Source organism: Panthera pardus, unplaced genomic scaffold (assembly GCF_024362965.1).
Source record: "Panthera pardus isolate Hobbes unplaced genomic scaffold, ASM2436296v1 HiC_scaffold_7, whole genome shotgun sequence".
Lineage (NCBI taxonomy): Eukaryota > Metazoa > Chordata > Mammalia > Carnivora > Felidae > Panthera > Panthera pardus.
The window spans coordinates 50,439-76,328 of NW_026527002.1; the positions used below are offsets into that span (position 1 = coordinate 50,439).

A 25,890-nucleotide genomic window follows, 5' to 3' on the forward strand; every position below is an offset into this window, starting at 1 on the left:
TAATACTTATGAACCTGCTGAAAAGTGTGTTTTGTTTCCATTTACCTTACTTGGCTCACATTTCCCATTTTCTTCCTTGTCTTAAGCTCATGCTTGATTGGTCATGTCTTATTTTTTTTCCTATTTCCTCTTCTCCCCCCATGATTTTAAGGTATTTTTGATGTTTTAAAGTTTATTTCTTTTGGAGTATGAGAGAAAGACACAGTGCAAGCGGGGTCTGGGCAGAGACAGAGGGAGACACAGAATCCAAAGCAGGCCCCAGGCTCCGAGCTGTCAACACAGAGCTCATGTGGGGCTCAAACCCACAAACCTAGAGATCATGACTCATGAGCTAAAGGCGGATGCTGAACTGACTGTGCCACCTATGTGTTCCCCGCACCATGCTCTTTTTTAATGGTTTACCCCTACTTTAATTTTTCCTTGCAGAAACCATTCCTTTAGTATCTGTTCTTTTAGTTCATCACTTTCTGTCAGCTCCACTGTCAACATATTTGTTACGGAATTCTACTGTCTGTGTGTGGTTTTCATCCAGGACTCATTGCCCCACAAGGTTTATTCTTTTTTGTCTTTCCTGGAAGAACCTGAGAGAAATTTTTTTGTAATGTTTGTATTTCTCTTGGAAAGGGAGGGAGAGAGAAAGAATGAGCAAGTGCTCATTGTGATCTGAAAATATGCAAGATATGATCTCTGTCGTTTTTTATTCATGGAGGGCAGTATTGTGACCCAGGATGTCACTTGGAGACATTGGAGAATGTTCTATGTGCACTTAAGAAGAATGTGCGTTCTACTGCTGTTGGATGAAAAGATCTTAATATATCGGTGTTGATATCCATGTATATAAATGTATATATATGAGGCCAATATATATCTATGTATATCTGAATACATCTGGTCCAATGACACATTGGATCTGTGTGTCCTTTCTGATATTCTGCCTTGATGATCCGCCTATTGCCATGAGTGGAGTCTTAAAGTTGTCTACAATCATGGTATTTGTATGTATACATTTAATCATGTTTGTGAGTAATCGATTCATATGTGTGCACATTTTACTTTGGGGCCATAAACATTTGCAATTGTTAGCTCCTTTTGATGGATAGACCCCTTAATTATGATCCAATGCCCTTCTGAATCTGTTACTACAGTTTCTGGTTTAAAATCTAGTCTTTCTGGTGGAAGTGTGACAACTCCAGGTTTCTTTTGACTTCTAGTAGCTTGATAGGTGGTTTCCCATACCTTCACTTTGAACCTGGAGGTGTCCTGGGGTCTAAAATCAGTGTCTTGTTGACAAAATATAGATGGATCTTGTTCTTTGGTTTTGTTTTGTGTTTTATCCATTCTGATTCCCTGTGTCTTTTGGTTGGGGCATTGAGTCCATTCACATTCAGAGTGATTAGTTAAAGATATGGATTTAGTGTCATTGTGTTATCTGAAGGTTTCATGCTTTTGGTGAGGTCTCTGGTCCTTTGTAGTCTCTGCTGCTTTCCACTCATAGAGTCGCACCTTAGGATCTCCTGCAGGACTGGTTTAGTGTTCATGAACTCCATTAGGTTTTGTTTGGGAAAGCCTTTCTCTCTCTATTCTAAATGACAGGCTTGCTGGGGAAAGGATCTTTTGCTGCATATATTCCCATTCAGCACATTGACTGTTTTCTACCCCTCTCTTCTGCCCTGCCAATTTTCTTTGGACTGGTCTGCTGCTACCCTTGTCTTCCCTTGCAGATTAAGACCTGTTTGTCCCTACATGCTTTCAGAATTCTTTGTTTATCTTTGTATTTTTTCCGGTTTCGCTTGGTATGGACCTGGTTTTGTTGATTTGGAAGGGAATTCTCTGCTGCCAGGACTTGGATGCCTGTTTCCTTCCCCAGATGAGGGAATCTCTCAACTATAAGCTGTTGGTATAAAATTTCTGTCCCTTTCTCTCTTCTTCTGAGTCTCCTATGATGTGGCCATTATTTCATCTCACCGAATCACTTAGGTCTCTAGTAACTGCCTCGTGGTCTAGTATTTTCCTTTCTTTCCTTTCTCTGGTTAATCTTTGTCCACATTGTCTCTTTTGTTTCACCGATTCTGACTGCTGCTTCTCCCTTCCTTGCTGACACTGCATCTAATTTATTTTGTATCTCGTTTACATTTTATTTTCAGGATTCATGGTGACGAATCCTTATGTCCTTGATCTCTGAAGCAGTAGATTGCTGTCTTCTATGCTTGGTTTCGAGTGCAACTATGCGTCTTATGCGTATTATTCCAAAAACATGCTCAGATATATTGTTTCTGTCTCTTTTGAGCACTTCTCTGGCTGTCCTTCCTGGAATTTTTTTGAGAATTCCTCAATTTCATCGTTTTGGCTAGATTCCTGTCCTTTTTGTGTTTTAATAGCTTGTTCTGTGTCCCACACCTGTGAGTACTACTATAAAAAAAAAGGTCCTACACGGTCCAGGGCCTGGCCGTTAAACCAAAGTTTTTGGAGTGTGTTGTGTGCACTCTTTTGGTGCGTCTTTGGCTGCTTTTCTCGCTACTTGGATTGGTGGTTTTGGCCTTCCACTAAGTGTGCTTTGATTTGTTTGTTGAAGTAATCTTGGAAAATAGAAGAGAGTGGTGAAGAATCAGCCCAAAGAGAGAAATGACAAGAGTGGAAAAAAGATCAGGCAGTGACTCAAAGGAGCTATAGGGCTTAATCCAGAAAGAAAAGGAAGAAAATGAAGAAGGAGATCTGGAAAAGCATAGAAAAAAGGTTCGATCAAACAATCAGAACAGAGGAACAAAGGAAAAAATATATATATATAATTAACTTTGACTCAAAGTCAATTTGATACTAGTAGGGTGAATTCAAAGGGAGAAGAGGAAATAGAGTAGAAAGAGAAAAAAGGGAAAAGAGAAGAAAAGGAAAGCAAAGGTAAGAAAAGATGGGGGCCTGGGTGGCTCAGTTGGTGAAGCGTCCGACTCTTGAATTTGGCTCAGGTCATGTTGCTGTTGATGGATTCAACACCCTCATCAGGTTCTGCAGTGAGAGCATGGAACCTGCTCGGAATCTCTCTCTCTCCCTCTCTCTTCACCTCTTCTGCTTGATCACTCACTCTCAAAATAAAGAAATAAACATTAAAAAAGAAAAGATAAAAAAAATAATACAAATGAAAACAAACTAAAATAGAAAACCAGAAGATTGTTGTCTACTGGTGTCTGGTACTGGTGTCTGTCCCGGTCTAGAGGAGGGGCTGTCCTGTCTCATCAATGTCAGTCTCACTCCCATAGAGAAGCAGTTACCAGGCACAGAGAGGCAGGGTTTGGTATAATGGGCCTGCCTCCACAGAGTCTCACTGTCCATTCCCTGAAGCCGCACGACGTTGGTCATGGGGAGAAAAATGGTGATACCCCAATCTTTCCTGCCCACACGAGGTGTCTCAAAACTCACTGTTTAGGTCGTCCTCACTGAATAGCCTGGAGGGCCGGCTTGCCTTGGTGCACAGTCCCCTGTGTTCCCTGAGCCTTGAGCTGGGTTTCAAAACCCTGTAGCATCCCGCTTTGCTCGGACCTGGTAGTAGAGTTGCACCACTCTTCCCAGTGAACAGAGGGCTTCTGGCTCGTGCCTGCAGGGTCTTTTCCCTTGGGCAGGGCAATACTTCCCCTTTCCACCATACTCAAGGTGTTCTCTCCCAGGGTAGCTCTGAGATTGCTACCAAGCCTAGGGGCGGCTCCCTCCCCACCAGTCATGGGAGGTGGCAGCTCTTTTCTAGAGAAAGTCTGGCAACCTTGAAAATTCTGTTTTTTAGCTTCCAAGGCTGTTTTGCAAAGTAGAAACTGGCTCTCTGGACCTCTCTTTGGTCTGTGGTCCGGACAGGTTTTCTCTTATCCAAATAAACTTCCCACAGCCTCTCTCTCTCTTTCATTTCTCCACCAAAATGCTTCCCCCACTCTATGTGCAGACCATTTTATTTCTCCCAATTCGCATACACACCCTTCCGTCCCGCCAAGCTGTCTCTTTGCACCTGTGAAGATATTTCTGTCCCTCTGCGGCCTGTATTTCTCGTATTCCAAATGTTGTGACCTCAATACTGCTGTGTTTGAGGGACAAGGGAAATTCTGATCCCACTCCACTGCCATCTTTTCTCTTCCCACCTCCTTTACTTTCCTTTTCACAGTTTCACAGTTCTGTGTAGGTTTGCATTATTATCAGTTTAATATGTTTCATAGAGTGTTACAATGGGCTTTTCATACTTGAACTGTATTGATCTGAATTTTCTGACTTTTTTTCAAATTTTATTCATTTATTAATTGGAGAAAGAGACAGAGAAAGCACACGTGGGGAGGGGCAGAGAGACAAAAAGTGAGAGAGAAAATCCCAAACAGACCCTGCACTTTGCAGAACGAGAAGGGGGGCTGGAACCCATGAACGATCATGACCCAACCCAAAATCAAGAGTCAGGTGCTAACTGACTGAGGCATTCAGTACTTCATATGCTCTATTTCTGAAAATCACTCTGTACCTTAGGACTATCCTTTGGTTGGTAGGTTCGTTGGTTATTTATTTATTTACTTAGTATTTATTTACTATTGAGAGAGAAAGAGACGGAATGCAAGTGGGTTAGGGGCAGAGAGGGAGACACAGAATCCAAAACAACCCCCTGGCTCCAAGCCTTCAGCACAGAGCCCGACGCCGGGCTCCAACCCACAACCTGTGAGATCATGACCCAAGCTAGCGGAAGTTGGACGCTCAACTGACTGAGCCACCCAGGCGCCCAGGGTTATGCATAATCCCGGGTTTCATACGGGCCACCTTCTGGATCATCTGCAAGTCCCTTTGTTCCGTAATTGTCATACTTTTCCCACAGAAAATAGAGCATATGAAGTTCTCTACTGCTTGCAGTGCTTGATACTCCAAGTAAACTGTAAAAATTCTGATCTGTGCCCACTAAAACGACCATATACACTATTAGGAAACAGAATTACCCTTTTCAGGTCCCGGACGTAGTCATTTTTGTTGAAACAGACTCCCGTCCTTTCTCTTATACAAGTTCTGATGGAAGTGAACATTCAGGTATACAGCTGGTTCCAGCTGAGAGATTATGCAGGTTTGAGAACTTGTGTTCACGTTACTCCAAGAGCGGAATCAAGCATCATGAAATTTTCTCCAAAAATGTCAATCTGTGTAGGTTCAGTAATCTCCACTTCCTCAGATCACAAAAGATATCAAAATACTTTGAAGAATCTAAACTTCTTAACATTCTTTTTGTCCTTTCTTCCTTTAATACTAAATGTCTAAATCTCCTTACCAGCGAATGGTCTCTGGCTCATTTCTAACTCCTTGTCATGCAACCAAAACATACGTTTGTAAATTATAGTGGTGGAGAGTAACAAATATTCAGACTAAAATAAACAACCAGAGGAAAATCGAGAACATACTGTCCAATACCACCATGGGACAAGTGGTTCTCCTGGAGTCCTTCTCAGCGTGGGTGTGGTGGACTTGATCTGCGCCAAGCTTCAGGGCCAGGTGGAAACTGCCGGTAAACACAATAGGAAGGATTTCTGGCTGCCATCAGCCCAGAATAGGATGTGGGGAGAGGGGAAGGATGGGGACATCCCATGAAAGAGACTGCTGGCATATGAAGTCTCCGGCAGGACTAGGGTGAAAAGAGCCTGAATAACTGCGGCTTAAGTGAGAGAAACGGTCGCAAGAAGCTGGGAAGCGAAGTCGGAAGAAGGGTGATGATGTAGGTAGTGAGAAAAAGATGGGGAGCTAGAACACACAACTCTTGGCAGGGGAGGAGAGGAAGGGAGGGGAGACAGGTGCACAGGCATTGGGCTCTCCCTTCCAGAAGGGCCCATGACTCTGTCACCGCCACCGCCTCGGGCTCCAGCAGAGCCCGGGGCCCAGCCCAGGCCCACCTCAGTAGGAGATACCTCCTACAGCTATCTACAGCTACTCCCCCATCTTCAATTCCCGGCAGGGGGCAGACCACGCCCCCACCCGTCCAAGTGCCTGCTGTGCGCTGTGAACAAAGAACCTGCTCTCCAGTAACTGCCAGGGTTGGTCGGGGCATGGCGGGGCGCTCGAGAAGCTGGGGGAGGAGAAACAAAGGCAGCAAGAATCACTGCACTTCCCTCTTCTTTTTTAATGTATACATTCAGTGCTATCAGTCTTCATGTGAGTGCTACTAAAGCAGGACTCTACAAATTCTATGTTTTCATTTTCATTCTGTTCAGAATCCTTTCTAATTTTTTTTTATTACTTCTTTGACCTAGGGGATATTTCGATGTGTTCTGTAGTTCACAACTAGAGTATTTTCCAGAGATAATTTTGTACTTGATTTCTGATTTGATTGCTTTGTGGTCAGGGAACACACTATTATGACTTCAGGCCTCTTGACTTCTTCCTTTTATTAAGATTTATTTTTGACCCAAGACCTACTCTTTTGGTAAGTGTTCCATAGATCCTTGAGAATAGTGGCAGCCAATTCTACTATGCCCTTGATGTTGAGCGTGTTGAAATATCAGACTATAATTGTGAATTTGCTATTTCTCTTTTCAGTTCTATCAATTTTTGCTTCGTTTACTCTGAAGCTATTAACAGATACATGAACATTTAAGATTGCTCTTAATTGACTCTTTTATGATTATACAATGACCTGTTGTTTATTGCTGGTAATAATTTTTTGCTTGAAACTGTTTTGTCTGGTATTCATATAGCCACTCTAGCTCAGCCTTCTTTGGTCAAGTGTTAGTGTGGTATATCATATTTCTGTCTTTTGAATAAATTTCTGTCTTGACATTTAAAGTGCATTTTGTATAGGTGGCATATAGTTGAGTCTACTTTTTTATCCATTCTGACAGTCTGCATTTTAGTTGAGGCTTTTAGACCGTTTTCATTTACTGTGATTTTTGAGATCGTTGATTTTAATCTGTCATCATGCTGTTTGATTTGCATTTGCCCTATCTGCTCCTTGTTCCCGTTCTCTTCTTTTTTCTGCTTTCTTTTAATCGAGTAATTTTTATGATTCAGTTTTATCCATGTATTTATTTACTCATGTATTCATTTATTCATGTATTCATTTATTCACTTATTTATTTAGGCTTCCTAGCTAAAACTTTTCAGTTTTGCTGCTTTAATGGTTGGTTTAGGGTTTGTAGTCTATGGCTTCAGAATCACAGTCTCCCTTCCAGTAATGATATACCACATCGCATATAGTTTAGGCAAATTACAAGAGTTGACTTCCAATTCTCTTTCCTAAACATATCCTTCCTGGGTCAGTGGGAATATAGTTTTCATGAAGTTTAGGAAGATTTGGGCCATTTTTTTTTTCCTGTCCCTTTCCCCTACCTCTTTGGGCAATTGTATATTTCCTAGTTAAAGTTTTCTCCCAGGTTTCCAATGTTAAACTTCAGTTTTGTTAAACTTTTGTTTTGTGATGTCTAATATGTGTTTATTCCTACCCATCGTATTGTTCATGGCTAACATAATTTACATCTCTGTAAGTGCTATTTGGTTTTTAAAACAATAGCTTCTATGCCTCTAGTTATCTTTTCATGCTTTGTTTGCAGATATAGTTAAGTTACTTACAAACAGTTGGATCCTTTAGTCTTGCTCTTACGAATTATTGGCTGAATCCAGAGTGGTGATCAGACTAAGGCAAATTTTGAGTTTTTCTATATTAGCTAATGTGAATAGATACTGTCCCTCGTGCTGTGGGAGCACCAGGCAGTGTTTCCTCTACTCTTTTCAGATTTTTTTTCCCTTGATGACTTCCTTCCATGTATGCACTGGTTGTTACTCTGCTGAATAGCCAAAGGGGACCCTGTGCAGATGCCCAGGGTTCTTTCTGTGGCCTGCTTTCTCCTCTCCTGGATGCTGACCTGTCGTCTCTATCTGTCTTGACTTCACCACACTCTCAGTTTTGCCACCTTGACACAAGGAGTATGGTGAAATCTACTTAAATAATTTATGTCTCCTGTGTCGTAGCCTGAAAACTCTCTCAAGGCAGTGAGTTTGGGCATACGTGTTAAGCTAACGTGTTTTGTTTTCAGGGATCATTGTCTTTCATTGCCTGAAGTTCTGCGTCTTGAAAATCATGTTAAAATTGTATTTTTTCTGTTCTGTTTTTGCTTGTTTCAGGAAGATCAATCAGTACGTGTTACCCCATCTTGTCCAGAAGCAGATTACAGTGGAACTTCAGCACATGCTCTAGACTGTCAAGAGTGCTTGTCTTCCTCCTTTGCTTAATTGCCTCCTGCTCATCCTTCATTCCTCAGTGTAGTTATCTTTTCTTCAGGGATATCTATCTTCCTTGGGCCCAATCTAGATCAAGTTATGATCACAGAACTCTGTCTTCTAATAGGAACTATCTGAATTTAGAATTACCATTTGAGTTGTCTTTCTCCTTCACTAGACTTTAAGCTAATCGAGAGCCAAGGGTCTTCTCTATTGTATCTGTAGAGCTGAGTATAACATCTTCCATTGAAGGTATATATTCAATGTATGAATGAGTGAAATGAAGTTGCACAGGCCTGTGTATGCAAAAAGTACTCATGTATTTTATTTCTGTTTCTTCTCTGATGCAGATTATGCTGGCTTCTTGAAAATCCAAGATATTCGTGTTTCCTATGAGAAATTAAGGAAACTTAACAAAAATCACTGTAAACTTCTTATGGGAAAAGTGACAAAAATGGACAAAATGGATAGCGCACTACAAAACGAGCTATGAGAAGCCAAAGACATGATATCACGGTTAGAGCATCAAAAAGTGGAATGGGAACGTGAATTCTGCAGTTTTAGGTATAGCATCTTGGCTTTAAGGAAATGTTTCAACTGTTTCTTTTATACTACAGATGTGTAGGGGCAGTTTTGTAATTGCTGACTTACCTTATGGGATTTTCCTGGAAAGTATTCTTGTTTAGTGTTGTGAGGTGCGCGATCTTGGAAATAACACAGCAAGTTCTTAACAGTGAATACTTATAATAATTTAATGTGTATTCCAAATCAAAATTTTAATGGCCATATAAAAGTCCACCATAGTCCAAGAAACATTATTTAAGAGATTGAATTCTGCTTGTTTTTCATCTTTCAGTATTATTTAATCCTGGCAGGAATGTCTTTTATATAAATCTGTTTCTACATGTCTGGTTACTTACTTGGAATCAATTCTTCAATATAATATAATCTGGTTAAAGTATAAAAATTTTTTAAAAAGTCATTGATCCATATTTTTTAAATTGTTCTCAGGAAAGTTTATATTACTTTGTGTATCTACCAACAGATTATAAAATGGTCATTTTTCTCAAGACAGTAAAATTCCCCCAATTTATTCCGTTTGCTTCTTAACATGCAGGGGTTAAAAGGTAAAGTGGGGCTGCCTGGGTGGCTCAGTTGGTTAAGCATCTGGCTTCGGCTCAGGTGATGATCTCGTGAGTTTGAGCCTTGCTTTGGGTGAGCACGAGCCCCGCGTCGGGTGAGCTCCTCTCTCCCTCTCTGTGCGTCGTGGGATTCTGTCTCTATTTCTCTCTGACCTCGCTCACTTGCGCCATCTCTCTCTAAAAAAATTTAAACAAAGTAAAATGGGGGCGCCTGGGTGGCTCAGTCAGTCAAGCATCCGACTTTGGCTCAGGTCATGATCTCAGGGTGCGTGAGTTCGAGCCCCACATCGAGCTGTGTGTTGTCAGTGCAGAGCCCACTTCGGATTTTCTGCTTCCCTCTCTCTCTCTGCCCCTCCTTTGTTTGCATGAACTCTCCCTTTCTCTCTCAAAAATGAATAAACATTAAAAAAAAGTAATACGGAAAGTGATTACTGATGTTTTTTCAACATCTCTGTCATAGGTAGATAAAATTAATTCAAAAGTGTAAATGAATTCAGAAGGTCATATTACTCTTTATTGTTTACTTAATATGTATCCTGTGTTCTAAAAGGGATGTTTAAGTGATTCGTAAAGTAGGTAATCACCCTCAACAAGGTAAGTTGCAAGTGTTGTGGAAGAAGAAACAAAAAGTATAGGCAACAGATATTAGACTCGTCAGCGTAGTCTTGGATGACAGTAATCTGCATGTGTATGTTGTGTAAACAACATCCACAGATGCTCTCTTACACTGCACATCATTTTTGGAGGTACCTGTAAGGTTTCTTCAAGTGGAAATTTTATTTCCAGTGAATTGATAAACTTGCTTATAGACAGCAAATTCTCTTTTTAATGAGAAACTGAATTATCTGTCCTATGGAGGAATAATTATACCTGTGGGAAAGGGGGTAATTTTCAACTCTAACTTTCCTGAATAATTTTGAAACTTCCTCTCCTACAACATCTACCAGAGTTATTACTGACTAAAACTAAGTTGCATAATGCTTTCTCCTGGCTTTTTTTCAACTGTATATACGGTTTGGAAGAGATTGAAGTGACAAATTAAAAACGTGAGCCCAACAAGGAAAACAATTGGAGAACATAGAAATTTTTCATTTGGATAATAAGCTAACTTATGTGGAACCAGATCATAAAATGAAATTTTTATGTCTAACAAAACAAATTTTAAAAGAAGCACATGTAGGGGCGCCTGGGTGGCTCAGTAGGTCGAGCGTCTGACTTCAGCTCAGGTCACGATCTCGGGGTCCGTGAGTTCGAGTCCCACGTCGGGCTCTGGGCGGATGGCTCAGAGCCTGGAGCTTGCTTCTGATTCTGTGTCTCCCTCTCACTCTTTGCCTCCCCCGTTCATGCTCTCTCTCTCTCTCTGTATCAAAAATAAATAAATGTTAAAAAATGAATTAAAAAAATAAAAGAAGCACATGTAATTGCAGGTGTACCTTAAAACAAGAAAAAGAAGAAAAAAGAAATGCTGATATGTTATATGAAAACATTAGGGAAAAGTTAAGAAGAAACGAAGACGATTATAAGAAAGAAGTTGAAACAAAACAAGTTGAACCCGCTCTTAGAACGCTAAACATGGAATTGAAGGCCACAAAAAATCAGGTAAATCAGTTTTTGATAAAAACTGTATTTCCATCATTATTACATAGTGCAATACATATATATTTTATAGTATACATTTCACTCAATATATATTATTTAGGTTTAAAATAAAACAAGGGATCTTGTTCTTTTGAGCATTTTTTTAAAGTTCTCCTCTTCAGTTTTTGACCTTTTTTTTTTACCGGTATGAGACCAGAATCATAATGAAATGTGTCTCCAGGTTGTAGAAGAGTGGAGTGACACTCAGTGACAACTTTCTCCAGGTCAGAAGGCCAGAGTCTTACAAGATGGAAGTCTAAACAATTACCTTTACAAGCAAAAGGAGCTAGAAATGGCTCATAAGAAAACTAATTCTAAGGTATCTTCTTTAGTTATTTTGAAGTACATGTGTGTATGTATTTGTATACATTCTATTTTTTAGTTACTATTACTTTTTTCTCCGTGTGTGTATAAATATATATATGTATATATGAAACTGAACTCTGTTCATCATGGAAAGTATAAAGGATTTTAAAAGCACATATATTTTGCAGAAGGGCATGGGGGATGGTGGCATTTTTGCTTCACTGGATAAAATAATATTCTTGATTAAATGCATTTGTGTGCAACAACTAGTGACATTCATAATGTCCTCATCCAAAGGAGAGGCTTTTATTACTTTCTTTAGGCATTGATGAGCTTTCCCTAATCTCAAAACTATTTCTACTGGCAATATGTGTTTTGATTTTGAACAGTTACTTCACTGCCTTGATACATTACTAGGTTAGTTGAGCACTTCCGCTAATGGACAGGAGGACGAGTGTAGCCAGTTCACTGGTCATATTTTCGGCATCAAGTCTCCAACTTTTGAGAAATATAACAGTTTTGCTTCAAGTAGCATCCTATTTCATTACAAGGAACTTTTGATAACAATGTTATGCTGTGGCATATACTTAATGATAATATATTGATAGGTATTGTATTCCTAATAAAATGGTTGAGTGTATTTCCCCACTTTTATATTTATTACTGTTTTCAACATGAAGAGGAAATACAAGTTATTGCAGCAGTAAATCCTCTCATGATTTTCTAAGAGATGTATAAATTTCACCTTATTTCCTATGAGTACTTTGAAATACAAGACTTCTTTCGTACTTGTGTATTTACACTAGAGAAGTGGCAGTGGTTGGTGCAAGAACACTAGTTGTGGAGTGAGAAGACCTGGGGAGAGTCCTGCAGCTCACTCTTTTAATCTCTCCATTCTAGAATTGTTATAACCAAATGAGTTCATTGATGTATGTAGAAGGGTTTGTATTATACTACAGTGCCTAGATTTTTCAGTTATCAATAGATATAATTCTTATAACTGACTACAGAAATGGTAGCAAAGTAGATATCTCTGGAATATTCTCAGGAAAGAAGAATTTTAGGAAATTTAATCTGTCCTAGTATATGCAGAGCTAAGGATTTTACTGTGGGGTACCTGTGTTCGATATCTACCATAAACTCAATATTTAAGTGTAGGCTGATGTATTAATCTTTTATTTTAGGCCTTCTGGTTTGTAAATCAGAGAAAGGCTTTTCCAATTCTAAGATTCTGAAAACTTTTCTCACAAATTCTTTTTTACTTTCATGCCTTCTTTATCTTCAAAGTTCTGAAATTTTGGGAACTTATGCTTGTATAAAATTTGGGATTTGGAGCCAAAGTTATTTTTTTCCACTTGGATATTCACTTAGTGTAATCTTCCTTCCTTCCTTTCTTTTTATGTTTCTTTATTCATTAGAGAGAGACAGAGAATACAAGCAGGGGAGGGGCAGGGAGAGAGAGAGCGAGAATTCTGAGCAGGCTCCTGACTGTCAGCACAGAGCCTGATGCAGGGCTTGAACCCACAGAATGTGAGATCATTCCCTGAGCCAAAATCAAGAGTCAGTCACAACCAACTGAAACACCCTGGCACACCCGGCAACCTTTTCATTGTTTAAACATAGATTATACCTTCATTTCAAAGAAAATCATGATAATGCCATTTTGAGTGCTATCTGAAAATGTGCTTTGTTTTACTCAGCATTCTGATAATCATGAGAAAACCCAAGATCTGTTGCATAAAAACCACATGCTGCAGGATGAAATTGTCATGTTAAGACTGGAGACAGACACCATAAAATCAGATAAAAGTGTTATCAGAATGAGATAACAACTTTTGTGTCTTTAACTGAATTCAGTGAACAGGATTGTGTGTTTTACAAAAAGACGGTGAAATGATGTATGTGTTGATATTTCTCAATGTATGTATGTGAGAGTTGTCTATTATTAACATAATTTAATAAGAGGATTTAGAAAATCAGTAAAGAAATGTCTTATTAGGTAGGTGTGAGACAACTTCAATAAGAACTGGCTGATACTCTGAAAACACAGTATATGTCGGGGGCTTCCCCAGAGGTTATGTCACATCTTCTTCTGGAAGATGAAACACGGGATCTCAAGAATAAATTCGGTCAAATCAGAAATCAGGTAACAAATGTAACCTGTAAACAGCTAACTTATAGGTGGTTAAATAATATAAAGTGTTTTAGGATAATAATGTCCATGGACTGCTTTCTTTGGTATTTTCATTATAATTAATTTATTATGATTTTAGTATCTTTACAATGCATTTATTTTGTAAAATCTGCTTTCCCTTCTACTATTTGTGTTATACATTTTTTTCTTATTATACTCTTAAGAAAGTTGAGGCTTTTTTATCCTTCCTCACAGAAATTGAGAGACTTCTTTCATTCTTTAATTTAAAATTTTTTCAGTTTTTTAATTTATTTTGAGAGAGAGAGTGTGTGCGTGCATGTTAACAGGGGAGGGGCAGAGAGAGGAGAGAGAGAGATTGCCAAGCAGGCTCCATGCTGTCAGTGTAGAGCTAATGTGAGGCTCAGTCTCATGAACCGTGAGATCATGACCTGAGCTGAAAGAACAATTGGATGGTTAACTCACGTAGCGGCTAAGGTGCCGCAAGAGACTTTTGTCCCCTACTAAACAATGTTTTTTAACGATATCTCTATTACCATGATGAGGTGAGCTAGATCAAATCAGAAGATAATGTTTAATGGAATGTTTCAGATAACTGTCTTAGTTCTCATCTTCACTTTTGGGAAGAATATGTATTGATTTCAGGATGACTTGTACAGAAAGATCACTTCACAAACCACTTGAACTTAGGCCTTTCCTTCATTTTCTTTTAGACATATTGTCAAAGCACGGAAATATTCAGATCATGTAGAGTATGGAGGACCAAAAGCGAGAATTAAGAACACTGTGTCCTGCCATTGAGCACTTTTGAAGTAAAATATACCACAAAAATCACCCATTTGCCACGCACAGTTCACTGTCTCTGTGTACACTCATGCAACCATCACTGCCATCAAGTAGAATATTTTCCTCGCCCTGAAAGGAAACCCTTACACGTTGCCCCAAGCCTCAGGCAACCACCAGTCTACTACTTGGTCTCTCAGTGGAGTTGCCTCTTGTGAATATTTCATATAAATGGAGTCACACAACGTGTGGTCCCTTGGGAGTAGCTAGCTTCACTTAATGTTTTCTGGGTTCATCTGTGTTTACAGCTTATATCAGTGCTTCATTTCTTTTTATTGTCAACCAGTAATCCATTTTGGGCTAAGGCCCTTGTTCATTCATCAGTTGATGGACCTTTGGGTTGTGTCCACTTCTTGCCTATTAATACTGCTGCGTAGTTCTTGTGTGGACAACCGTTTTCAATGTATCTGCCGTCAGATTTATCCTCTGAGTTAATTGTGTTGATTTCACCATCTCTCAGCCGTTACTCATGCTGTCCTTACTGTCTTTTTAGTTTCTGTTCCTCTTGAGTAAACCTATGTTATTCGGACTTGGCTCACAGTCTCCTTTCCAATGAACTTTCTCTGACTCTTTTAACTCCCATTAGCTTTAACTCTCTTGACACTTGTCATCTAACCTGTGCAGAACAATTCAGTCCTTTATTTGACATTGTTTTTATTTTTTTCGTGACAGGTAATTTCGTCTTCCTAAGTATAAATTTAAGGGATAATAATAATTGATACGTGTGGTACTTATCCTTGCATAAATTGAAAATATTTTAACTTAACAGTCTTTCTGATAAAATTAAGTGCTTTATACTGTATCAATAAATTCTTCTTGGAAACTTTGGTATAACAAAGATTTTTTTTCTAAATATATGTTAAGAAATGAAATACTAAATTGAGGGGTGACGGGCTCCAGTCGAATCAGAGTCTGCCTTTGGCTCAGGTCATGATCTCCACGTTCTTGAGATGGAACCCTGCAGTGGGATTTCTGCTGTCAGCAGAACCTGCGTTGGATCTGTTGTGTCCTTCACGTTCTGCTCCACTCAGACTCATACTCTGTATCAAAAAATAAAGGTTAAAAAATGTGGGTATATCTCTATAAACACAAAAAACTTATATAAGTAAAACTATTAATGAAAGTACTTTATTAAATAGAGGAGAAATATTCAATCAAATGTTTATTTTTTGTTTCCCTCTCACTATGATAAAGCACGCTAAATTTTCTTTCTTCCATACACAGCCAGGAAAGGGATTTACAGATTTATAGCACTTTACCAACTGCAAATATCTGGGGACAGCTTTTCTGATATGCTGTACCACAAAGCCTTAATCTCTTCATCAGATTAAGAAAAAGAAATATCTGCTCCCTCAGGGCCTTACCTAGTAACATAGTGCTCCTACCATTGCAAGTTCAGAAACTCATTTTTTTCTATTCACTTGAGTTAATTAGCCTTTCAGAGATTTCACAATTCAATATCAGAAAAGACTAATGTGCCATTCAGGATTCTAATTTATTGATATATAGTGAAACCCCAACTGTTTTCCAAGCGGAACAGTTAATGTCATCCCACTCTCACTTTCCTTTTTAGGATTCACATTGTAAATCCTAAGTGGGAGCAATGAGGTAGATACACTGACCAACTCTTTTCTGTCAGTCACACAAGCTATATAATATATATGCAAGTTTCATTAGAGCTATACCTGTCAGGGGAACTAGAACATTCTGTTGACTTGTCCTTTTTGTAGCCGAAGAGACATTGAAAATTATTTTCTTTTCTAGACGTCTTATAAATGAGCCAATTTTCATGTAACATGACCAATCTGTTGATCATTCTTCTATGAAGGAGAGTGCTAAGCGTTGTCCTGCTACTATGCCCTAAAGAAATAATTAAGGTCTCAAAAACTAAAATTTGTAAGATTATCCAAAACTGATGAAGCTTATTAAAGAATAATGAGGGATTTTCTGTAGATCACTATAGAAAGGAATTAGGGTTATGGCATGAAATTTTCTGCCACTTTAAGGTCTTTCTTGTGAAACAAAAATTTAGCTTTCAGCCAACTCAGTCCATAGCTCTGACTTCTCTAGAAGGTTCTTATCTCCTGAATCCCCAAACAAGGGGCTACCTGGGTGAAAATATTTGATGCACACAATTTTGAGGTGAAGATTCTGGATTGGGAAGAAGAGGTAGCTCTAGCCAACTTAACCTTCCTAACAGTATAGTCCAGTAGGCGTCCGAAAGGAACTTCAGAAGACTTCCGTAAATTCAAATCTCTATGTACTAAGAAATTACTCAAAAGGAAACAAAGGCAAACCAGTGATCATCCAGCCCTTGAGATAAATGTCGTGTTATAAAGAAAAGCGAGACAAACTATGCTGGTCAGCACTCTAAGGGCAAGGGTGTCCCCCAAGACTCAATAAGAAAAACACACTCAAAATAACACTGAAAGAGTCTAAATAAAATGTACACGAATAACTGTTTACAAAGGTAATCCATGTCAAATAATGATTTTTGAGTGTGCGGTTGAGGATGTTGTCTACGAGCACCTAGACGCAAGAACGAAAAGTACACAGGGCCTAGGTAAAGGGGTCAATGCTGGAAATGTGAATTAGGGAATCTGGTTTTGAAGCCTCTAGAGCAATTCAAAACACAGATAGCAAGGCGCAAGGACTTAATATCAGGGGTTGCCATCCTTTAGAAACAAGGTGGGGTCAGAAGAGCAGAGGGAGGGCATGGTCATTTTTCTCAGCTGCTGCTGAGAAGCGAAGCAGGATAAAGACCTTAAAAAATTAAAAAAAAATAAAAAAGAGGTACTTGATGACCCTCAAAATATAATAGTGGAATGGTAGGAGTAAAAGTTAGATTTTAGTGTAAAAGAAGGAAATAGGTGAAGAAGAATCTGTGAATGAGACGATACATTAAAGAATGTTCGAGTCCACTGCAAGGGGAGAAGCAGCGTGATAGATGGACAAAGCCTCAAAAATTAAGCAAATGGTTAATAGGAAAGGAGAAATTGAAATCTTTCTTTCTTATGCAGCCAGTGCTGGGATTTACAGATTTATAGTACTTTACCAACTGCAAAGCTCTGAAGACAGCTTTTCTGATAGGCTGTTACCACAAAGCCTTAATCCCTTCATCAGAGTACCTGCTAAAGCAGCCTAACATAAACAGTATGGACATGAAATGATTGAGGCACTTTGTTTTAGCAAGACTCCATTATTTCCATGTCAGTGACTTTCCCTTGCCTCTACTGGTCACGTAAAGCATCCATTACTCAATCTAGGAAGTGCTATTTGTACTGTAGTCCGTGAGTATTGTCCACTGTGTAGTATAGAGAGGGAGTTAGTTAAAAGTATTATAAGTGGGAAAAAAAAATACTGTTTTTTGGTAGCGTTGGCGAAAGATGTGTGAAGTACTGAGGAGAGATTCTGGGCCTCATGCTCCCCATTTGCTGCCACTTGCAGTGGTATGAAGAATGACGTCAGTATAATTTGTATAGAGGACCACTTGTATTGGCATGCCACCTGCCTAAACTATTTCATTGTATTGGAACGCAAAATACAGCCACAGTAAACATGCTAAATGCATACACTTAGAACTGACATTGTGTATGTACCCTTCTAAGTAGTTCATGTATTATTTCCTAATTTTAAATTCCCAAGATCCCAGTGAGGTAGATCCTATTATTATTTATGAGATCAATTTTATAAGGTTCTTTATTTTTAGAGAAAGAGAGAGAGAGAGAGAGAGAGAGAGATTGCCAAGCAGGCTCCTCGCTATCCACACAGAGCTCTATGTGGGGCTCAATCACATGACTCTGAGATCATGTCCTGAGCCGAAATCAAGAGCCAGACGCTGACCCGACTGAGCCACTCAGGTACCCCAGTGGTACTGTTATTACCTTCATTTTACAGATGCAGAGACTGAGACACCGAATTTTAGGTAGTGTGCTCAAGGTCATACAGCTCATAACCAGCAGAATTGGGAATTCAGACCCAGGCTTTCTGGCTCCTACTAAGATACTGCTTGTCAAACTCTTCCATGAAATATTTTGTAGTCACTGAAAACAGCATGTTCAGTTTCATAATCACGAGAATACCAATGTCATTCACCTATGTGAATATTTAAAATCATAGTTGATATGGTGCTTGGAATATGAAAACTGAAATGTTTACCATAAGGTAAATTCCTATATTTCCTCCATTTGACCAGTAGATATATGTCTATCTGATCATATGTAATTTAAAAACATTAACAATGTTATGTTTTGTAGGAGAGTAAGATTTGTAAACTATTCTGTAACCGTATTGAGATGTTTTCATCTCAGGTCATAGTTTCTGTTGTAGAAGCTCAACTCTTGTTATGACCTCATACTAGCCATCGATCAGCATGTAGAGGAGGGTGTGGCTGGGGCCAATAAGATTTTAGTTACAGCGGCACTTGGACGGCTTAGTTGGTTGAGCGTCCTGACTCTTAATTTCCACTCAGGTCATGATACCAAACCCGACATCATGAGACCGGTCATGAGACCGAGCCCCACATAGGCTTCATCCTGAACTTGCAGCCTGCTTACCATTTTCTCTGTCTCTCCCTCTGACTCCCTTCCCACTTGTTTGTGCCCTCTCCCTCTCTGTCTCTAAAGTTAAAAAAAAAATTTAGTTACAGAAATAGGTGATGGTGTTCTACAAGATCAGTATTTAAAATTATTTTTCTTTATTTTAGTTGCAAGAAGCACAGGAATGACATGCCGAGGCCATAAGATACGCTAAGATGAAAGATCATATGCTAAAGTATAATTTAAACCTAACAGAAAATAGCTTATTTTTAAAGCAGATAAGCAGTGTACTAAGAGGAATGTATTACTTATGCCAGTATATCATTGTTAAGCTGGATACAAATTCCAGATTTGACCTATTTTGAAATGCAAAAATTTGGCATCTTATCTCTCAATTCTGCACCATTACCACAAAACACGCGAAAATTGGCACAATTCCCAAAACTTCCTCTTGATACAATTTTAAGAATTTCTGAAATACCTTCATTTGTTCAGAAATTACACGATACTGTTTTAAAATTATGTGTGAGAATAATTATCTTAAGATCTGCATTTTAGGCTAAAGATTAAAAATGCCAGGCAAGAAGAAACCATCAAACATCAAGCGGCCCAAATTCAAGATCTTCAGAGCAATATGCTAAAGGCAAAATTGGTAAATCGATCTCTTAATGCCTGTCTTACTGAAAAGGAATCCTTATTTCACTAATCATATGGAAAATCTCACTGACAAAAATATTTGGTTGATATTGTTCCTCCTTGCTACTAGTGATGTAATTTTTCTATAGAGATGAAGCTGATTGAATTCATAAAGCATTGTTTGTAGTGAGATTTAAATAAAAATATTGTGAGAATCCAATAAAAGCAACATTTTATATATACTTCAATGAGCATTTGGTTTAGTCCTCCTTTTGGCTACTGTATATAATGCTGCTGTGAACGTTGGCATACAGATGTGTGAGTCCCTGCTAATATTTTTCAACGTGTTTCAAACCTCTGCACACTTTGAGTGATCATTTCATCTTGAATTTTGACTTTCTCTTGTAGTCTCAACACTTCAGTGAGAGTTTGAGAAAGGGTTATGTCAATAATGATTAGTTGTAATTCACAATTACACGTTTGCAATTTATTGTGTTCATCAAGAATTACTTAGCAGGTCGTTATGCAAATGTCCTTCTCAAAGGAATGGACTTTTTGTATTTGGAAAGGAAAAGAAATGCCAGTAAAAATTTAGAAATGTGTGCTCACTAAGGGCCTTACCTAGTAACATAGTGCTCCTACCATTGCAAGTTCAGAGTTTTCACTCACTTGAGTTAATCAGCCTTTCAGAAATTTCTCAAATCAATCTCAGGAAAGACTAATGTGTCATTCAGGATTCTAATTTATTGGTATGTAGTGAAACCCCAACTGTTTTCCAAGCGGAACACTTAATGTCATCCCACTCTCACCCTCCTTTGTAAGAATCACTCTGTAAATCCTAAGTGAGAGCAATGAGGTAGATACACTGACCAACTCTTTTCTGTCAGTCACACAAGCTATATAATATACATGCAATTTTCATTAGAGCTATACCCGTCAGGGGAACTAGAACATTCTGTTGACTTGTCCTTTTTGTGGCCGAAGAGACATTGAAAATTATTTTCTTTTCTAGAGGTCTAATAAGTCACATTGTATTAGGGAATTTTCATGCGAGTAACATGACAATCTGTTGATCAGTCTTCTATGAAGGAGAGTGCTAGGCGTTGTCCTGCTACTATGTCCTAAAGAAATCATTAAGGTCTCAAAAACTAAAATTTGTAAGATTATCCAAAACTGATGAAGCTTAAAGAATAACGAGGGATTTTCTGTAGATCCCTACAGAAAGGAATTAGGGTTATGGCATGAAATTTTCTGCCGCTTTAAGGTCTTCCTTGTGAAAAAAAAACTTAGATAGCTTTCAGCCAACTCAGTCCATAGCTCTGACTTCTCTAGAAGGTCCTTATCTCCTGAATTCCAAAACCAGGGGCTTCCTTGGTTGAGAAATTTTTTTGTGGTGGGCGCGCGTTATTCTTGTTGTATCTTTAGTTTTTATTTTTTTCAAATTTGTATCCAAATTAGCATTTAGTGAAGCAATGATTTCAGGAATAGATTCCTTAATGCCCCTTACCCATTTAGCACACCCCCCCACAAGCCCTCCAGCAACCCTCAGTTTGTTCTCTATGAGTCTCCTGTGTTTGTCTTCCTCCCTGTTTTTATATTATTTTTGTTCCCCTTCCCTTTTGTTCATCTGTTTTGTCTCTTAAAGTCCTCATACGAGGGAATTCATATAATTTTTGTCTTTCGACTAATTTCACTTAGCATAATACACTCCAGTTCCATCCACGTAGTTGCAAATGGAAGGATTTCATTCTTTTTGATTGCTGAGTAATAATCCATGGACTATATATACCCCATCCTTTTTTTTAATTTTTTTTAACGTTTTACCCATTTCTGAGACAAGAAGAGACGGAGTGTGAACAGCAGAGGGTCAGAGAGAGGGAGACACAGAATCTGAAACAGGCTCCAGGCTCTGAGCTGTCAGCACACAAATCGACGCGGGGCTCGAACTCACGGACTGGGAGATCAAATGACGTGAGCCAAAGTCAGCCGCTTAACCGACTGAGCCACCCAGGCGCCCCATACCACATCTTCTTTATCCATTCATCCATCGGTGGACATTTCGGCTCTTTGCATACTGTGGCTATTGTTGAGAGTGCTGGTGGTGCATGTGTCCCTTCAAAACAGCACACCTGTATCCCTTGCATAAATGCCTAGTAGTGCAATTGCTGGGTCGTAGGTTAGGTCTATTTTTAGTTTTTTGAGGAAACTCCATGTTTTCCAGAATGGCGGCACCAGCTTGCCTTGCCACCAGCAATGGAAAAAGATCCTCTTCTCTGCATCCTCGCCAACATGTGTTGTTGCCTGAGTTGTTAATGTGAGCCATTCTGACAGGCGCAAGGTGGTATCTCAGTGTGGTTTTGATTTGTATGGCCATCGGGATGTCTTTGGAGCAGTGCCTATTCATGTCTTTTGCCCATTACTTCACTGGATGACTTGTGTTTTGGGTGTTGAGTTTGAGAAGTTCCTTGTAGATTTTGGATACTAACCCTTTCTCTGATATGTTATTTGCAAACACCTTCTCCCATCCTGTAGGTTTCCTTTTAGTTTTGATTGTTTCCTTCGCTGTGCACAAGCTTTTTATTTTAATGAGGTCCCCCTAGTACATTTTTTCCTTTGTTTCCCTTGCCTCCGGAGACGTTTTGAATAAGAAGCTGCAGGCAAGATCAAAGAGGGTCTTGCCTGCTTTCTCCTCGAGGATTTTGATAGGTTCCTGTCTTCCATTGAGGTTTTTCATCCATTTTGAGGTTATTTTTTGTGTGATGAACACCTTTTTATGTGAACATGTTTTGATTTCTCTTGGGTATATACCTATAAATACAGTTGCTGGTTAATATGGTAACTCTGTTAAATAAACTTTTATGTTTGTTTTTGTTTTGTTTTTTCAACTTTTTGAGAAGGGGCAGGCAACTGGGTGGCTCAGCCAGTTGCGTGGCCGGCTCTTGATTTCAGCTCAGGTCATGATCTCAGGGTTGTGGAATCAAGCCCTACATTGGAGCCTGCTTGGGATTCTCTCCCTCCCTCTCCTCTGTTCCTCTACCCCACTTGTGCACTCTCTCTCAAATAAGTTTAGAACAATTGTTTTTCTAGATTAACCTTTTGAGGAACTGCCAGACTGTTTCCAAAGTGGCAGCAACATTACATTTTCATCAGCAGTTTTTGAGAGTACCCATTTTCCTGATTCTTGCCAATATTTGTCATTATCTGTTACTTTTATGATAGCAATTCTAGTGGGTATGAAACGGCTTCTTGTGGTTTTGGGTTTGCATTTTCTTAGAACTAATGCTGTTGAACATGTCTCCTTTATTTTTGAGACAGACAGTTTGAGCAGGGGAGAGGCAGAGAGAAAGGGAGACACAGAATCTGAAACAGGCTCCAGGCTCCCAGCTGTCAGCACAGAGCCTGATGCGGGGCTCGAACCCAAGAACCGTGAGATCGTGACCTGAACCCAAGTCAGAAGCTTAACTGAGCCACCCAGTCACCCCGAACATCTCCCTTTGAACGTTATTATCCCTTTCTGTATCGTCTTTAAAGAACTAATCCATTCTTTTGCCCGTTTTTCTATTGGATTGTCTTTTCGTTATTGGAAGAGTTATTTAAATATCCTACATACAAATCCCTTAAGAGATATGGGATTTTCAGGTATTTTCTCCTATTTAGTCACTTGCCTTTTCACTTTCTTGATGGTGATACTTGAAGCATAGTATTTTTTAATTTTGATGAAGTAAACTCAATCTGCTTTTGTGTTTTGGTGTCATGTCTAAGAAATCATTGCCAAATCCAGTCACAAACATATACATGTAAGCTTTTTTCTAAGAGTTTTATCATTTTAGCTCTTAGATTTTAATTTTTTATATATGCTATGGGGTAGAGGTCTGATTTTATTACTTTGCCTGTGGGTATCCATCTGTCTCAGTACCGTTTGTTATAAAGACTATTCTTATTCTAATTGTCTGGCACCCTTGTGGAAAATCAGTTCACTATAATGTGAGAGTTTATGTTTAGATTCTCAATGTTAATACATTGATCTATATGTCTGTCCTTATGCCAGTACCATATCAAATTTTATGAAAACTTTTTCCTAGTTATCTTGCAAATTACCAGTCACTTGTGTAATAATAAAAAGTCAATGTAGTAGAACTTAACTTTGCTCCTACAGAGATTTTTGCTTCTTGAAGGACACTTTCGCCAGCCTATGCTGGCTACGCCAGCCATTGCTGACCCCATGACTCAATGTGAAGTCAGGCTCAAAAAGATAAAATGCTCTTTCTTTAGTGTGTTCAGACTTTTATCTATTTATTTATATTTATATGTATTTTTAGAACATGCACAAGCAGGACGAGGGGGTGTGTGGGGAGAGAGAGAGGAGAGAGAATTTTTAGCAGGCTTCACAGTGTTGAGGCTGACAGTGGTCTTGGTCCCATGACCTTGGGATCATGACCTGAGAGGTTGAGGCTCAACTGACTGAGCCACCCAGGTTCCCCGCCTGTGCAAACTTTTAGTGTCTCAGTGGTGCCCACTTTCATTTCCATCAAATCTTGGCCATAGGATCTCTTGACTCAGTCTACCGTTTACTTCATGTTTTATTATCTCATTATAATGCATAGACTCATCCATAGTTTTCACCATCTAGGAAGGAAAAATTAACTCTGAGCTATTCCTCTTTCCTGTTAAGCAATCTTGCTAATCCATCATCTTGCATTTCACAATGAGATCCTCTTCTGACCTGGTTCTTTTGTGTAACACTGGTGTTAATCCTGTTCTTGGCACAGATCCTACATTCTTGGAAACACAGTAGTCTGTATCCCCTTGTTTCACTTAAATAGAAAGATATGCATAGCTATACGTTATAGCTCAGCATATAATTAATGGAATAATCATTACATCATTCAAATAATACAGCTGTACATAGTGAGTTAGTATTAAGTTGATTTATCAGAGACAGATAGTAAATTGGTAATTTGAATGACAACAAACTTTGAAGCCAACTTGTATGATATGGAGAAGCATTGTGGGACAAGACAAAGAGGTCTTTGTGGTCTTACCTCCCCACAAAAACAAGGTTGGAATAAAGTAAAAGAGAATGTGCAGTTAATTTAAGTAGTACTAAAGGACAGTACATTTGTTTTGCTACTGAAAAGATGAAAAATGATTCTATAACATTCTCTTTATTTCCTCACTGAGGAAAGGAGAATGAAGATTGAGTATTCAATGGAATAAAAAATACTAAAAGCTGCCTATTTCCTTTAATTGAAATCAGATCAAAGGCCCAGTTTTGGTTATCACATTGACTCTTTATAGTTTTTCAACTATTGTGCTTCAAATCGTATGTCTCTGTGCTTCTACCTTGGGAAATTCTAAAGAGGCATTTCTGCCTACCTGTAAGAATTTTGGAATTGAAGGGAGTCTTAGCAAAAGATCTTAGAGACAGGAAGATGGCAGAGGAGTAGGAGGACTCTAGGCTTGCCTCATCCCACGAATACAACTAGGTAACAGTCAGCTCACCCTAAATACCCCAGAAATCGACCTGAAGACTGAGAGAACAAACTCCACAACAAAAGAGAGAAAAGAGGCCACATCAAAGAAGGTCCTTGATGCAGAAATGTCGCCTAGAAGAGAAACAGATCCTGGCTGCTGCAGACGGGAGTCGAGGTTGTGGGTAAGGATGAGAGAGAGGAATGCACAGGGGAATGCACAAAGAGAACATATCCCCATACCCACTGGCTTAGAAAACAAGAAGGGCTGCATTTCGTGAGTTCTTGCAACCAGTAGTGCTTCAAGTCTGGAGTTTAAAAGGGTATCCGGTTTAGATGGCTTAGAGCCCAGAAGTACTGCACTGCTCTTCGACAGAAGGCAGGCAAACAACGTGGGAGCATATAGCATGGATACAGTGGTCTGAAGAGTGCCTGGGGCACACAATGAGGAGATTAGTTGCTCTTCTCAGAGCACGTCCCTCAGAGGCAAAGTTCAGAGAGACCTGTGTGTAGGAACAAAGCTGCTGGCTGGCAACATCTCCTTCTGCCCGTCACCACAAATATAAAGTCACCTGCAGGAAGCAGTGCATTGCTAACACTGGCTACCTAGCTTGCTTACATCAAGCACTACTCCCTTGCACTCTGGTGGAACTTCATTTTTTAATCACTCTTGCTTGAGGTCCAGCACAGCAAACCCATCTCCCAAACCAAGAAAAATGCCTGCCCACACCACATCTCCCAGCCAGAGAGTTTCCCTTGGCCTCAGTTCCAGGAGAGGTGGTGACAGGTCTCATTTCATAAGCAGACCAGAGCACACCTAGTTAAAACTCGCTATGTTCAGGCCAGGGACCAAACACTCACCAGACCAGGCAAGGAGAGCCTCTGCAGACGACTGGCCTGAAGGATAGCATAGCCAGAACACAACAGCAGAACACATGCAGCACACACTGGTGACACTC

The 25,890-nt window shown here is 39.3% G+C and overlaps 1 protein-coding gene across 1 annotated transcript in view; it reads left to right on the forward strand.

Annotated features, from left to right (window-relative positions):
- Nucleotides 1-25,890, forward strand: part of POTEA (POTE ankyrin domain family member A) — a 77,983-nt gene that overhangs the window by 28,810 nt on the left and 23,283 nt on the right. Inside the window, 6 exon segments of the mRNA XM_053896586.1 lie at nt 5,012-5,154; nt 5,381-5,503; nt 8,556-8,769; nt 10,775-10,970; nt 11,167-11,304; nt 12,992-13,100. Of these exon segments, the coding sequence (XP_053752561.1) occupies nt 5,012-5,154; nt 5,381-5,503; nt 8,556-8,769; nt 10,775-10,970; nt 11,167-11,304; nt 12,992-13,100 (923 nt within the window).